The sequence below is a fragment of the Ascaphus truei genome, chromosome 1 (assembly GCF_040206685.1).
Source record: "Ascaphus truei isolate aAscTru1 chromosome 1, aAscTru1.hap1, whole genome shotgun sequence".
NCBI classification, from domain to species: domain Eukaryota; kingdom Metazoa; phylum Chordata; class Amphibia; order Anura; family Ascaphidae; genus Ascaphus; species Ascaphus truei.
In genome coordinates, this window is record NC_134483.1 from 89678489 (window position 1) to 89695079 (window position 16591).

Here is a 16591-nt window from a genome sequence, read left to right on the forward strand (position 1 = left end):
CGACTGACACACACACACACACACACACCGACTGACACACACACACACACCGACTGACACACACACACACCGACTGACACACACACACACACACACCGACTGACACACACACACACACACCGACTGACACACACACACACACCGACTGACACACACACACACACACCGACTGACACACACACACACACACACACCGACTGACACACACACACACACACACACCGACTGACACACACACACACCGACTGACTGACACACACACACACACACACACACACACACACACACACCGACTGACACACACACACCGACTGACACACACACACACACACCGACTGACACACACACACACACACCGACTGACACACACACACACACCGACTCACACACACACACCGACTGACACACACACACACCGACTGACACACACACACACACCGACACACACACACTGACTGACGCGCACACAAACCCTGACTGACGCACACACTGACTGAGGCACACACACACGCACACACTGACTGTGTGTGCGTCAGTCAGTCTGTGTGTGTTTGTGTTTCTGCCTCAGACTCACTGACGCGCGCGCAAACACAGTGACTGACGCACACACGCTACATTAAGCTGTAAAGACTGACACACACACCGACTGACACACACACCGACTGACACACACACCGACTGACACACACACCGACTGACACACACACCGACTGACACACACACCGACTGACACACACACCGACTGACACACACACCGACTGACACACACACACACACACACACCGACTGACACACACACACACACCGACTGACACACACACACACACACACCGACTGACACACACACACACACACCGACTGACACACACACACACACACCGACTGACACACACACACACACCGACTGACACACACACCGACTGACACACACACACACACACACACCGACTGACACACACACACACCCAGTGACACACACACACACCGACTGACACACACACACACACCGACTGACACACACACACACACCGACTGACACACACACACACACACACCGACTGGCACACACACACACACCGACTGGCACACACACACCCCCCCACACGCACACAAACCCTGACTGACGCACACACTGACTGAGGCACACACACACGCACACACTGACTGTGTGTGCGTCAGTCAGTCTGTGTGTGTTTGTGTTTCTGCCTCTGACTCACTGACGCGCGCGCAAACACACAGTGACTGACGCACACACGCTACATGAAGCTGTAAAGGAGGGGGGGGGACTGGATTGATGTGAATGGGGGACAAACAGAGAGAGGGGGGAGGAGAGAGAGAGGAACGGGAACATTACATCCCGGGCAACGCCGGGTCTCTCAGCTAGTTTATTATAAGAATCAAAGTTTGCAGAGAAGCGTTGTAGCTTACTTCAAATTTGACAAAGCGCCCTGTGCGTGAAACATGTTAGAGGATCTGTCAGGACTCTACCTGTATGTTTTTTAACTAATAAATACTTTTCAAGTGGTCATTTCTGTCCCATGTTGCATTTTTCAGATGTGCACTGGTTTCCTTTTTGGATTCCATCTCTACTTCAAATACCTCATAGCGTATCACTTGTTGCTTTGTACAGTGAAACTTTACAATTGGCACAATTTCTTAAAAGGAACTAAGTACTTGATAATATTTTGTTGCTTTGTCACTATTTTTAAGGGACTGCAATTTGTACCTTTTGAGAAATGTATTTTTTTTAAAAATTATACTCTGAATCACGTTAACAATATAGTGGGCAAAAGAATTGATGCCACTGACCTATGATCGGGCAGTAACTGTTTTCCTGACACTCCCAGGACAAACTTTTCCGTTAGACACATCCAAGATTAGACTCCTGGTAGTGCTTGCCTCATTGAGGGCTTTTACACAAGGGCTCCCTTTGTGATCATCCCTGTTAACAGGATTGGTGACAACTTCATAACTATGACAGAATGGCATGTTTGTTTGCTGGTTGCTTTTGTCTTCAATACAGTGTACTCTTCATTCAATTGCCATCTTTTATTCACTTCATTCTATCACTGGAGCCAGTTTCTACTCTGTAAACAACACCGTTTAAGCATCACCTCTATTTCGGAACCACAGCCTACATAATGCCTTTCTGCTTCTCGTTTAGTGGTTGAAGACGATGAGGAAGATTTTCTTCAAAACCATGCTGATGGAGAATACATTCACACCAGTAATGGCAATAAAGAAAAATGTAAGTGTTTTGTTTTACAGAATGATTACTTTTCTGATAAATTACATGTTCTAATTGATCAGGAAGATTGACCCATGTCTGTTTGTTTAAAAACTACTGTAATCTGTATCTAGCCCCAAATCCTTAATGTTTTTGATATTGGAATCATGAAAATGTTCTAGTCCTTTACAGACTGCTTAAACCCGTGTAGTATGCTGTATGGCTTTAGTCGCATAACCCAATCTGCTGAAACCATTTCTAATGCACCTAATATTTTCAACAAAAACATTTCGACTTTGTAATACGGAATTGTGGGGAAGTGGGCAGCTGTACCACAAATGTAAACAGTGAGTGGACTATATAATAGAGTAAGGGAGCATCATCACATGCTGATCAGTTGTTTTATTATTCTGTTAATCTAGGGTGGGGTTGCCGATGACTATTTGCCACACTTGTGGTCCACAATATGCAATTGATTACAAGATTAGTCACAGCACTCAATTGTTAGATTTTAAAACCTTCCTCCTTATTATAACGTCACATGTAGCATATAGAAATAAAGATTTAAATGTATACACCTGAAGAAATCCGAGGAGGTTTTCACCCCCACCCCCAAAGTTTTCCTTTTGTGAATGAAACGGCCAGAGTATTTACAGCAGTTAGTTTTCATCATAAAGTGTCAATGACGCAGCTGTTTTTCGGTAAAATGGCTGTTCTAAAGCAGAGGCATTTAATTGTTTCATAGTGAACATTCGGGTTTGTTTTATTGTGACAACCATATTGCGTTTTACACCAATCTCTATGCTGGAATATATAGCTTATTTATATGTATGCATGTATATATATTTATTTAACTGAGGCATCAAAGCTTTGCAGAACAATGTCGCTGCCCTTTCAGCGGGTAATGGGTTTAACCAAGTCATTTCTCCAATTTATTATAATTCAGGGCATTTTTTCCCCCCATTTTACTAAATCAGGGAATAACAATGCTCTATGATTAACAATACAGATCTAGCCAACTCTTTCACCTACTGATAACACTGAATATCCCGCCATGATGCGCCAGTGGGAGCAATAAACATCGCTACATCTGTAAATAATTCTTAAGAAGGACACATAACCAGAATAACTTTTTGATTTGCTTGACATTATTTATAAACCACTTGGCCACACAGACTCGTCACTTCACTTTATTGGTCAAATTGTGAAACCTTTTTATTTTCTATTAATCATAACCCTTAATGTTGTAATTATTTCTTATGAAGAAAAAAAACAAACATTTGCTACTTATTGGCACAATACATATAATTTCGAAGGAGAAATAAGAGTTTTGCGCATACCTGTCCTTCTCAAACTTTTGGGAGAGTAAGCACGAGGAATATCATTTACCCGGCAATTTAAAGTTATGTTATACAGTGTTTGGTGCATGGCTTTCATGCTACATATTAACTGCTAGAGTTCCTAATTTAATTATATCTCTGTATCTTTGTTTATTTTCAAAACAACTTGCACCTCATTCTGAGCACATCTTCTCTGCCTCTGTATTTTAGTATTCACACATGTAACTCCCAAGGGGATTAATGGTATTGACTTCAAAGGAGAAGCCATTACTTTCAAAGCTACCACAGCGGGAATACTTGCTACACTATCCCACTGTATTGAGCTTATGATGAAGCGGGAAGACAGCTGGCAAAAAAGGCTGGACAAGGTAATTTGTGCCCATATTTGATTCATATGGTAACATGGTTCTTAGTTATTTAATATGCACAAGAGATTTAAAGAGGCAATCCAAGCCGGCCTTTTCTTCATATATATATATATATATATATATATATATATATATATATATATATATATATATATTTTAAATACAGGTTTGAGTAGTGTACTTACCCACGTAGGGGGTACTGGTAGCCACTCCAGGGTTCACTGTATGGCTGCTTTTCAAAGCTCCTGTGCCTGTGGGCCAATAGTAATCCGTGATGTCACCCAGTGCGGCTTCCTATTGACCCATGTGACGAGGAAGCTGGAAACTGCAGAGATACCAGCACCCTCTTCGGTGATGAGTATCTCTGGAAGCAGGGGGTCCATGGAGCTGAAATTAAAGGGGGTCAGCTCCAGAAACCCCCAGCTTCAAACCTGTGTTAAAAAATGGCTTGTACTAATTGATTCGGTTTTTTTTTGCCCACCCTGCCTGAAACGGTTCTTTCATTTGAAAATATCCATGCACCAACTTATGTAAGCAAAAGTGTCCTTAATAACCTTTGCAAAAAGACTTGAAGAACTTCAGTGTTCTGCAGCTCCATTCAACATACTGCATATAAAGCATGCAGCTTGGTGCATCTGTAGATTGGAAGGCTCATTGCTCTTTCATTCTGTTGACCAAACTATTGACCATAATTGCAGCTGGTGTTGATGGCATTCTGTGAAGTTTATGTAGTTGAATATTCTTTTTCGTTTACAAACAGTGTTGAGGTTATACATTTACGTAAGACCATTTTCTTAAATGGCTTTTGTGTTCTAGTGCAGGGGTATGCAAAGTGTGGGGTGTGCGAGATTTTCTGGTGCAGGGGGGTGCGGCTGTTACAGAGACTCCGCGCTTTCCCAAATGCATTGAAAATAAATGCCGGGGATCGGGCAAGGCCTCTGTACTTTTACTTAACTTCCCTTACAGCGACGCGTCTCCATGGCAACCCGGCGTCAAAAGATGCTGCGGGATCATGTGACGTCACGTTGCCATGGCAACGTGGGGTCACATGACCCGGCTACGTCATTTGCCGCCGGAGCAGTGCAGAGAGGGGGGATGCGAGCCGGAGGGGAGACGGGGGCTCATGTAGGAAACTTAGCGCACCCCTTTCTAGTGTACGACTTTCAGAATATCTCTTCTCGAGCACTCTGCCTGTGTTGGATACATGCACATATACTCTCACAAATCTGAGTAGGTCACTATCACTGTGAAAACAGCAAGCAGTAAAGATGTTTAACACTGAACGTGTTCTTGAAGTTTTTGATCAGTAGTACTTTGGAATAAGAATAACCACAGCTTTCCGATCTTTCCATGTAGGAAGTGGAGAAAAGGAGGAGAGTGGAGGAAGCATATAGAAATGCAATAAGTGAACTGAAAAAGAAATGCCAATTTGGAGGACCAGACTATGAGGTGTGTGACACTGCTCTTTGGTTCACAGATTCTTTGATTAAATGTTCCACATAGAATATCAATCCGTGTTCTCTGGCTGCAAAACTGGATCAGTGCTGGTTTGAGAATGGTACAGAGATGTATTTTTCTGGGTGTACAGCTAAATTTTTACACAGACTGGTGATAAAACCTCTTGAGTTTCTGAGCTTGCAGCATATAGTACATTTGGCATTCTTAAAAGGGCTGTGATGGTAAGCATTTCCCTCGCGTGTAATAATTCATGAAAGTAATGCTTTTTCTGATCCGTTTTGCAGCTCGGATTTCCCTGGAGTTGCAGTTTTGTGCAAATTACATTATACTCGCCATGTAAAATGTTTATTTTCTATGTACACACTCTTTAATAGAACTGGAGGAAAACGCCATGTAAACCTTTCAGTACTGGAGCGGTACTGCCCAGCACTAAAATGCTTAAATCGGCAATCCTGCTAAGAAAGTAAAATCATTTTTTTAATAAAATTGGACGTATGGCGCTTCCGGTGCTGAAGCGCGCTTCTTACAGCGTTTGGGACGGCAGATAATTTACATGGGAAGGTACTGGTGCTTCTCATGGTGTAAATATGGCAGCTGGCGTTTACAAATAGGAAGCCGCAACCGATGACTTTACAGCCTCCTATTCGCTTGTGAATTCCTTGAGATTTGGTGGCCACATTGTTTCCCCAGGAGATACAGCTTAATCTTGGTATCGTATCTACACCAGTAATTATCGCGGGGGGGGGGGGGTGCTGAAAATAGACCACTTCATCACCTGAGGGCCCCCCTGGTTCCAATTCTAGAAAGACTAATTTTATTAAAACAAACAAAAAAAAATCCTAAGTGGAGGATTGCTGCTTTAAGTAACTATTTTATAGAGAATGGCGCTTTCATAACTACTTTTCAATATATAGGAAGTACAGTAAGTGTTATTAGTGCTGCTCATTATTCGTTTGTTTTTATTTGGAAGGAAAACATTGTTTATTATGGCAAAATGAGAAATGTTCATGTAAGGTGGGCATTACGTTTAAAAATCTAATTTAAATGTAGAATATTATGTACCCTAATTTGTTCCACTTCGATTTGTCCTGAAAAGACACCTTTTCAGTATATAAAGAACTACCTTTGCCTGCAGCCGTTCTCTATACCCCAAAATAAGAGGGACTCTGGATGGTTGCTATTTTTCTTAGATTTCATTCCGATAAATAGATTATTTAGATTATGCTTTTTGGTCAGTTGAGATCCTCTATGTAAAATAAAATACATTCTTAAAGACGATATGACAAATTACCTGCTGTATGTGTATTAATACTTTATTAACCCTTTGTGGCAGTGATTACAATTCCTCTGTATCTACTAATTTTAGTCATGCAACATGTTTCCATTTCAATGGCTCTTAGGATTGGGAACATGGGGGATCTTTTTACTTTATTTTGCAGTCCATGCCATTTCTTTTTATCTATGATGTACTTATACATTATTACCCACACTATTGGAAGTATTTAGCAGAAGGTGTAAAGATAACGATCAGGTCCTGTGCACTTAAACATAAAACAACGGAGAAGAATCAACATTAAAACACAATGGCCTCGGCTATCCTTTTAAATACTGTTTAATGAGCGAGTAGACGACTACAGTAGAAAATTAGTTTTGAATCCCTTCAATAACCAAATTTGCTGCCTCCAATGTCTTCCAGTGATCCATTGGCCGGCCGAGTACGCTTCCAAAATGTACATCAGGCATTACAAGCAAAAGTTATAAACTTGAGAAATAGCTTTATTAATGTAATAGTTTGGACATTGTCATAGAAAAAGCTACGACAACAATTGGGCTTGACCATTTTGTTTTTCTTAAATACAGTTGGTGCAGAGACTAAATCTTTATTTTATTCCAAATGTTTTATTGTACAGTTAGTTATTTCCCAGCTGTTTTACGCACTCCCTTACCAATAAGATGGCCCACTTGATGTGTTATGTTAGTATGTCAGTTTGGTTCGCTAACACTTTTGAGGATCTAACATTTTCACCAGTATTTACACTGCTGTTTAAATTTCGTATCGAAACTGCATTTCGCGAAATTAAGAGATTCCATATTCAAATCATCCTGCTGTCGAAAAACATTATGTATGTAGTTTTCATGACAAACCTGGCCTGCCTTTGAGATGACGTCCCCAATAGGGTACAGAAACACTGGTCCTTTTTGTTTTTCCATCTGTTGTATTTGAGTGTTATGAACTAACAGTATGTGTTTTTTAAAGGAGTATAGTAGCTCCTTTTTATTTTTTTACTTTACCTTTTTTGGGAAGCATGGTACCACAAATGCACAACCATTAGCTACTATATGATTTCCCACAAGTATTTATATCTATACACAGACTGTTTGTGAGGTATGAAACTGTGGTTCTCATAAAAGTAACATCCAATCTCTACCCTTTCCGGCCCAGACTTGGCAACCTCTCTATACAGCAGTATACTCTTATCAACCCTAGACAAGACTGCTCCTGCCCCCCGACAAATTAAGCCACAACCATGGCACACAAACTTTACACCCTACCTCCACAAGTGCTCATGCACGTTTATCGAGGAAATCATGCTCTTAAGCTGATTTCCTGCACTATAGATTTATACTCTCCTCCTATAACACTGCCCTTTCCCTTGACAAGCAAGCCTATTTTTCTTCCCTTCTACTACTCTAACCCTCAACATCTATTTGCCACTTTTAACTTCCTTCTATGCCCAACTACACCCCCTTCCAACCATGCGGACCGGGGGCATAGGGAGCGCCAAGGGTGCAAGGGGGGGGGCGCAGAAAGGGGGTGAGCGGCAAGGGGGGGGCGCAGAAAGGGGGTGAGCGGCAAGGGGGGTTAGCGGCAAGGGGGGTTAGCGGCAAGGGGGGGCAGCGGCAAGGGGGGTCAGCGCCAAAGGGGGGTTAGCAGCAAGGGGGGTCAGCGCCAAAGGGGGGTTAGCGGCAAGGGGGGTCAGCAGCAAGGGGGGTGAGCGCCTCTACCCCGGGTCCCTGTGGCTGCCCGCCCGGCGGGGGACATCGCGCAGCAGGCAGAGGAGCGGGAAGGCAGAGACACACTCACCGTGTGCTCTGCACAAAGCGGAAGCCCCACCTCCGGCTTCCTCTGATCTGCCTGCGACCAATCCCCTGCATCCCGGCCGGCATTCTAAGTCCCGCCTCCTTCATTCAAACCCATGCGGCCCTTCATCCAATCACCTGGCAGCATTCACTTACACAGAGAATACTTACCAGCTGCCGCATCGTCTTCACCACCGCCGTAACCGGGACACATTGGGTGGGCCGCACAGATACTCGGTGTGGGCCGCATGCGGCCCGTGGGCCGCGAGTTTGACATGCCTGGTTTAAGGATTTGAGTTTTACGAAGCAAATGTGCATTGCTGTTACCTTGACATACAAACAAAGAGCCTCAATGACACCTTTAATATACTATGAACATTTTAAAAGTAATAGCTTATGGAGCTTTTCTTCTGTATCTGGAGTTTAATCGGCTGTTTTTGATCTGAAAACTGTTTATACCGTTTGACTGACACTTGCGTTGGTTAGTTATTTCTAAAGTGAAGTCACTTTTAGACGACTGCTTTTCAACAAATATCTCATACTAGTGTTAATGTTGAGTTGTCCAAGTAGAAGCGGGCTCCACCACCCAATAAAGACATGATACAGAAAGGTCGGTATTTGGCATAATGAATAATTACTGCACAATGTGAAGACTACTTCTGCTTTCATTTCAGGCATTTTAGCCGAACCCAGATCTAAAATATTGTTGGTATCTATTGGTTACATGAGAGAAAGAGAGAGAGATATATATATATATATATATATAGCGGGGAGACTATAGAGCCTGTTACAAATGTGTTATTTACATCAGTTATGCACGTATATGACGATTACCGTACAGTACATGCATCAATAAGTGGAAACAAGGTAGTGCTTCACTGTAAGTACATTTTCGCTTTACATACATGCTCCGGTCCCATTGCGTACGTTAATGCGGGGTATGCCTGTATATATAATATATATATATATATATTATATATTATATATTATATATACAGGCATACCCCGCATTAACGTACGCAATGGGACCGGAGCATGTATGTAAAGCGAAAATGTACTTACAGTGAAGCACTACCTTGTTTCCACTTATTGATGCATGTACTGTACGGTAATCGTCATATACGTGCATAACTGATGTAAATAACACATTTGTAACAGGCTCTATAGTCTCCCCGCTTGCATACAGCTTCGGTTCAGGTAGGGAGCCGGTATTGCTGTTCATGACGTACTGACAGGCGCATGCGTGAGCTGCCGTTTGCCTATTGGGCGACATGTACTTACTCGCGAGTGTACTTAAAGTGAGTGTCCTTAAAGCGGGGTATGTCATATATATATACAAATACAACTGTATGCTCATCTGCATGTCTTAGGCAGGTCTCAACCCTGCCTTTCCCCATTATCACCCAGCATACAGCACTTACACTGCAGCAAGGGATTCTGGGAAATGACATGCAAATGAGCACATAGTGTCACTTTTTGCCTCAAAAACCATTTTTAACATGGTTCCCTATAGGCTTAAGCTTGCTGCATGGTCACAGCTTTGAGCACAGCCAGGGTTAAGGTGCATACCCAGAAAACCACCCACAGACAGCTTTTTGTTTTGCAAATTCTTTTATTATGCAGCGAATCTTTACAACAAGATTATAACAGTACATAAATCATTTTCCAAACGAAAAAAATACCGCGACGTAAACAACGGCGCAGTGCATATCCCACACATCTCACATACATTTTTATTAATGGTTTCCCCAAAAGTAAAAAAAACTGTGACGAACACGGCGGTGCAGTGCATTTATACGTATGCACCGCACCACAGACATGACATATCATACAAACATTATCTCTAACTTTATTGCACAGAAAAACTTTTGGGGCAGGGGAGTAAGGGTGGGTGGGGAGGGGGGTGTTTAGTCCTCCTCCTCAGGACCGTCAAAGATGGAATAGTCCTTGAGCAGGCTGTGGAGCAGCCTGCGACAGTCCTGTACCGACATCCTCTTCTTCCCCCTGGTCAAACGTTCCCTGGCGAATAGTAAAACGTCTTTGAAACAGCACATTAGACGCCAACCGGCTTCGATTGAGTCCTCTGTGTGTGTTCCTGTGAAAAGTCCGTGGAACACCGAGTAGTACGTGACGCACTTCCTCGGTATACAATCCTTTAAGTCAGTGTCAAGCGCGCGCAGCAAGGCCTGCGCAAAGGGGCAGTTCCAGAAGAGGTGTATGATGCTTTCCTCCACTGGGTTGCACCTGGGGCAGTGCCTCACGAGGCTGAGTTTGCTCTGGTACTTGTCCGCATTCACAGGGAGTCCCCCGTGTATGGCCTGCCAAGCAATGTCTTTGTGTTTGTTCATTGGTCTTTTCGATGCCACATTCCTCCACACCGTTCCAAAGGTGTTGGGGTGGAGACCTGGGACCGATTCCATGATGTCTTTAGCCCTGATAATTTTGTAGATGACCTTGGGCTTCCACAGGTCTGGTTTTACTCCCTCCAGATTGTTCTGCCTCACGAACTTCTTCACGTCCTTGTAGAACCAGGGCGTGCGCCAGCTGTAAGGGATGGAGCTGTCCCACTTGTCCCTCCCCAGTGCTCTCCAGAGCGGCAGGAGTAGGAGGCGGGACATGGAGTGCCAGAGGAGTCTTTGTCGCAGTCTCTCAGGGTGATCCGCATGCAGTTGCTTACAAAGAAGGCGCGCAGCATAGTGGGGATGGCGGGGATTCCTCTACCCCCCTTGTGCGGCTCTTTGTACATCACCTCGCGCTTTCCCCTCTCAAACTTGGCCCCCCAGACAAAGCGGAACACTGCCATGGAGATCTCCTGGCAGGTTCTGGTCGAAGGCGGGTATGCCTGGGCCACGTACTGCAGGACAGGAAGGATCTCGTTCAGCAGTACCAGCTTTTTCCCCTCAATGGTGAGGGGTCTGAGGCGCCACAATCCGATCTTCTGTTTCACCTTGTTCAGCCTCTCGTTCCAGCTCTTCAGGGCAGCGCCCTCGCTCCCCACACCAAACCAGACTCCAAGGATTTGAATGAGGCCTGCTCTGATGGGGAAGGGGAGGGGGTCGGCAGTCAGGTTCCAAAGCCCAAATAGCTTGGTCTCTGACTTCCCGCAGTTGACTTTTGCTCCTGAAGCTTTCCCGAAATCCTCGCACGTCTGGACCAGCGTCTTCACCGACCGGCTATCTGCGCAGAAGATGGTGACGTCATCCATGTAGAGCGAGCACTTCACTTTGCGTCTCTGGGGTCCTGGCACCACGATCCCTCTGATCTCTGCGTCTCGTCTGATGCACTGGGCGAAGAGCTCTATACAACAGACAAAAAGGAGAGGTGAAAGAGGGCAGCCCTGCCTAACCCCTGAGAGGACAGGGAAGGGGTTAGTATTCCATCCGTTCACGATCGCCACACTGCAAATGTCAAGGTACATCAGGTTAACATAAGAACAGAACATCTCCCCCATCCCATACTCACGCAGCACCCTGCCCATGAAATCATTGGAGACACGGTCAAAGGCCTTCTCCTGATCAAGGGTGACCAGGGCCGCGTGTACACGGCGGTCTTTGATGTAGTGGACTGCGTCTCTGATTAGGGCGAGGCTGTCTGCGATCCTGCGTCCGGGGATGCCGCACGTCTGGTCTGGGTGGATGATCTGGCTGATGACCTTCTTCAGTCTGTTCGCTAGGACTTTTGCTAGGATCTTGTAGTCCGCGTTCAGGAGCGAGATGGGATGCCAGTTCTTGAGGTCGCACCTCTCCCCCTTCCGTTTGTACAAGAGCATCAGCATTCCTTCCCTCAGCGTTGGGGGCATCCTACCTTCTGCTTCCATTTCCCTGTAAAGCTCGAGCAGGTCCGGGCCGATCAGGTCCCACAGCTTCGTGTATAACTCAGCTGGGATACCATCTCCGCCTGGCGTCCTACCCGTCTTAAAGGATTTGGTTGCAGCGTGGAGCTCCTCCAGCGTCAGGGGGGCGTTCATGGCTGCTTTTCCTGCCGGGTCGATGGTGTTTGTAATCCCTGACAGGAATTTGTCAGCCTGGTCTCGGTCTGATGCTTTTGGGGAGTAGAGGTCTTCATAGAAATCTTTCACGACTCCCATGACTTCCTCCTTCCCCTGCTGCACGTTGCCATCTTTGTCTCGCAGCTCCCTCAGGGGCGTGTGGGCAGAGTGGAGTTTCTTGAAGAAGAAGGCATTGCATTTCTCCCCCCTCTCAAGGTTCTCCACCTTGGAACGGAAGATGATTCGTCTGGATTCCTCCTCAAAGTGCTTTTGCAGGCTCTCCTTGGTTTCCTCCAGGTCGTCATCCACGTTCCATCCGCAGCGTTTGAGGTCATGCAGGGACCTCGAACTCCCCCTTCCTCTTACACGCCAGGCGTCTGCCCTTTGCCTGCAGGAAGCAGCGGATCCTTATCTTCGTGAATTCCCACCATTCTGCAGTGCTGGGGAAACAGGCCTTTTCTTCTTTCTTCTTTCCATGCTGTTTATGCTGTTTATGCTGTTCTCAGCTCCTCCATGATCTCCTCCCTTTCCAGCAGTGCGCAGTTCAGCTTCCAGGATCCTGGCCCTGGGGGGAAACCTCCTCCCAGGCGCCCCTGGAGATGAATGGCTCTGTGGTCAGAGAAATGTACTGCGACCATGGAGTGCTGTCTGTGCTGTACCTGCTTGGTGGTGAACAGGAAGTCAATCCGAGAACGCACGGAACCATTTGGGTGGCACCAAGAGTAGTTTGCGGCACCTGCTCCCATAGATCCCACTGCGTCCTTCAGGGATGCTTCCCCAATCATCGCCGTGAGTAGCCTGGACGTCACATCTATCTTTGATGATTTGCTGGGGGGCACGCGCCCCCCCACCTCCATCGTGCAGTTGAAATCCCCACCCATCACCACTGCCCTGGAGGTTGCGAGCCAAGGGCGAAGGTGCTGGAAAAGTTCCAAGCGCTCATTTCTCCGGGGGGCGGCGTACACATTGATGAGCCTAATCGGCTCCCCTGCCCACGAACCGTCTACGACCAGTAGTCTGCCGCAGACGAGTTCATGGACAAAATCAACAGTGAAACATCCCCCCCGGATCAAAATGGCTACACCCGCGTTCCTGTACCCGTTCCCCCCAGACCAGTAGGAGGGGCCGTGAGACCACTGCCCGCTCAGGTGCCTGTAGGACCGAGAAAAAGGCAAGGCACATTCCTGTAGCATATACACATCACATTTCTGTAAAGAAAGGAATGTTAGTACTCTGGCACGTCTCATCCGCTCTCCTATGCTCCTTACGTTAATGGAGAAAATGTTAAAAGACGCCATTAGTTTGGGGATAAAGGGTTGGACAGACATGCAGTGATACTAGTTACCATCCTCGCTGGCGTGGGTGGTCTTGCTGATCTCCTCGCACAGCTGGGCTAGTAGATCCATGGTTTGCCCAAGGTTGTCATCGAGGAGGAGGGTCTCAGCTGCCTCTCGCCCCTCTCTTATGAGCTCTTCCACGGTCACCTGTGTCTCGCTAGGTGGCTGTTCTAAAATGGCCGCCTGCTCCTCTGTAATGGCTGCCTCCTGCATCTCTGCTTCCTCCTCCTCCAGGTTGCTTTCAAGGTCACTGTCGGCGTCGCTGGAAGTGGGTGAGTCGCCGATTTGCATTTGGGCTCTCTTCTGCTCCAGCCCCTGGTGCGGGCTTTCCGTCTCAGGGGCTCTCCTCTTTATTCCCTGCTTCTCCATTCCGGTCCGGGCTCTGGGGGCGGTATCTGTAGCAAAGGGGTAAGAGGGGGGGGGGGGTGCAACAGCCTCGGGGCTGGGGAGAGGTGTTACAGGGGGAGGGGCAAGGGGTGGTGGGTGGGCAGGGAGGGTTGGGGTAGGAGGGAGGGTGGGGGTTGCAGCAGCATTGGGTGTGGGAGGGAGTGTTGCTGCAGGGGTGGGGATGGGAGGAGGTGGGGTGGGGGCTGCTTCTGAAGGGACAGCGGGCTCAGGAGCCGCAGCGGGCGCTGTTTGGGTGGCCTCCTTTTGCCTTTGCTCCTTCTTATACTTACCCCCTTGTGCCTTTACGGGTTGGTTTGCTGGGGGCTTCTTGGATGCCTTCTGGGTTGCTGTCAGGGGAGCGCCCGGTGTCGCGCCTTTCGTCGCGGCCTCTGCGTAGCTCCTGACCCTCAGCTGGCAGTCCCGGAACATGTGGGTTGTCTCTCCGCACAGGTCGCAGGTTTTCTGGCGGGGACAATCCTTTGTTTCGTGTCCGGTGTTCTTGCAGTTTCTGCAGGCTTTCAGGGTGCACTGTTTCCACTGATGCCCCATGTTCCCGCAATTACCACAGGTCTGGGGCTGGTCAGGGTAAAAGATCCTCCCTGGGCTGCCCGCAAGTGAAAAACTGGGAGGGAGGTGGTGCAGCCGATCTGCCGCTTCTGGATTTGGCCACAAGCGAACTACCATGCTCCACTTTACCACCCAGTACCCCAACTTGTCCTTGATCCTGCTCGGCTCCTTCACCACGGTGCAAGAGCGCCGCAGAAAGGTAGCAATATCCTTTCCAGGGATATGAGGGTTCCTCACCGTCACAGTGATCCTCTTCTCGTCCCTCTGGATAGGGCAGTTCACGTCGAACTCTGAGAAGGGGACCTCCTGTTTCAGGGTCTGGAAAGCCTCCCAGTACCTCCTGCAGGCTCCCGCTGTGGCGAAGGTGACGAAAAACAGGCCACCCCTGAGGTCCTGGATGCTCAGGATCTCGTCCGGAGTAAAGCCCGCTTTGCTCACCAGCTCCTTGGCAAAGGTCTCAGCGTCCAATAGAGGGCGCTGTCCGTCAACCTCCCTCAGCTGCATCACCACGGTCTGCCTCATCCAGGGTTCCAGGCGGGGGATCCTCCTGTTGCTGCTGCTCCCAGCTCCAGGGTTGGAGCTGGGGCTGCTGGTGCTGGCAGTGGGGGTGAGGCCGCTGAGGGGGGCAACGTCGCCTGAGCCGCTGGAGCTGGTAGCCGCTGGGCCTCCTCCGTCCGTCTCCTGGCTGCTGGGAACCGTCTCCGGGGGTGCCGTGTGCTTCTCCTTCTTCGTCTTCTTCTTCTCCTTGCGCAGGGTGGTCCCAGCAGGCTCCGTGGCGACCTCCATCCTCTCCGTTCCGGTCTGGGGGGCCGCTGTTGCCATCCTTCTCGTCGCAGGGGGGTAGAGCTTCGCCGTTCCTCGTAGCCCGGGGGTCCTGTCGCTTGGTCCTGAATCGCCCAGAGTTCAGGTGAGTCACCGTCTCTCTCTCGTGTTTCCGAATCGCCCAGAAGTCAGGTGCGTCACCCCAATAGCGGCAGGTAGCTTAAGCCCGAAGGCGATGCTACAAGGCCGAGGTTCCGGACCGTCTCTCTCTCGTGTACCGAATCGCCCTGAGATCTAGTGCGTCACCCCAATAGCTGCATGTAGCTTAAGCCCGAAGGCGATGCTACAAGGCCGAGGTTCCGGACCGTCACTCTCCGTTCGGCCCTCTGACTAAGACACTTGATCTTAGCCAAAAGGCCACCCACAGACAGCTGTTTTGACCTTAATGGGTCATCAGTGTGGGGTTGATTTTAACTGGGTATGCAAAAAGGCTATGGGATAGGCTATACCATAATACTGAGTTAAGTTATGGTGAGTAAAAAATAGTGACAAAAACCCTCCACAGGAAAGCAAATATGCAAATTCAACTATATGCTCATCTGCATGTCTTAGGCAGGTCTGCAACCCCGCCTTTCCCCATTATCACCCAGCATACAGCACTTCCACTGCAGCAAGGGATTCTGGGAAATGACATGCAAATGAGCACACATATATATATATTTTGTTTCTTTTTTTACTTTGTGTTGTTCAATCATTTGTTAAAAAGTGCCACTACATATGGTTTAAAAAATAAACTGGCCAAGAAATCTACATTATTTTTTAAAAAGCTGTGCAACTTCTTTTGGCATATTCCGATAGGCATTCCTAGGAGTTTTCTGTGTGTAGACTGTGTTACTGTATGTTAGTTACTTTAGATTTGTCTTTTATAATGAACAAAAAGGGAGCCTTAAAGTTCACTTTTAAATGTTAATGGTTCTGTTCATTTGTACGGGTCTTTTAATGAACATCATTTATGCAGCCATGACTCAAATCTAATTACTGAATTAAACATTTGATTGGGAGTGCAAATAATTAAC

The 16591-nt window shown here is 47.2% G+C and overlaps 2 protein-coding genes across 2 annotated transcripts in view; one reads left to right on the plus strand and one right to left on the minus strand.

The window, feature by feature from the left end:
* Window positions 1-16591, plus strand: part of CERT1 (ceramide transporter 1) — a 122426-nt gene that overhangs the window by 82664 nt on the left and 23171 nt on the right. Inside the window, exons 6-8 of the mRNA XM_075591474.1 lie at window positions 2165-2248; window positions 3778-3935; window positions 5292-5384. Of these exons, the coding sequence (XP_075447589.1) occupies window positions 2165-2248; window positions 3778-3935; window positions 5292-5384 (335 nt within the window). The remainder of the gene's footprint in view (window positions 1-2164; window positions 2249-3777; window positions 3936-5291; window positions 5385-16591) is intronic.
* On the minus strand, window positions 5443-15575 carry LOC142468377 (uncharacterized). Its single transcript, XM_075574906.1, has 2 exons — window positions 14406-15575; window positions 5443-5523 (listed from the first exon to the last, which is right to left on the minus strand). Exons 1-2 carry the CDS (start codon window positions 15573-15575, stop codon window positions 5443-5445), a joined length of 1251 nt encoding a protein of 416 aa, XP_075431021.1.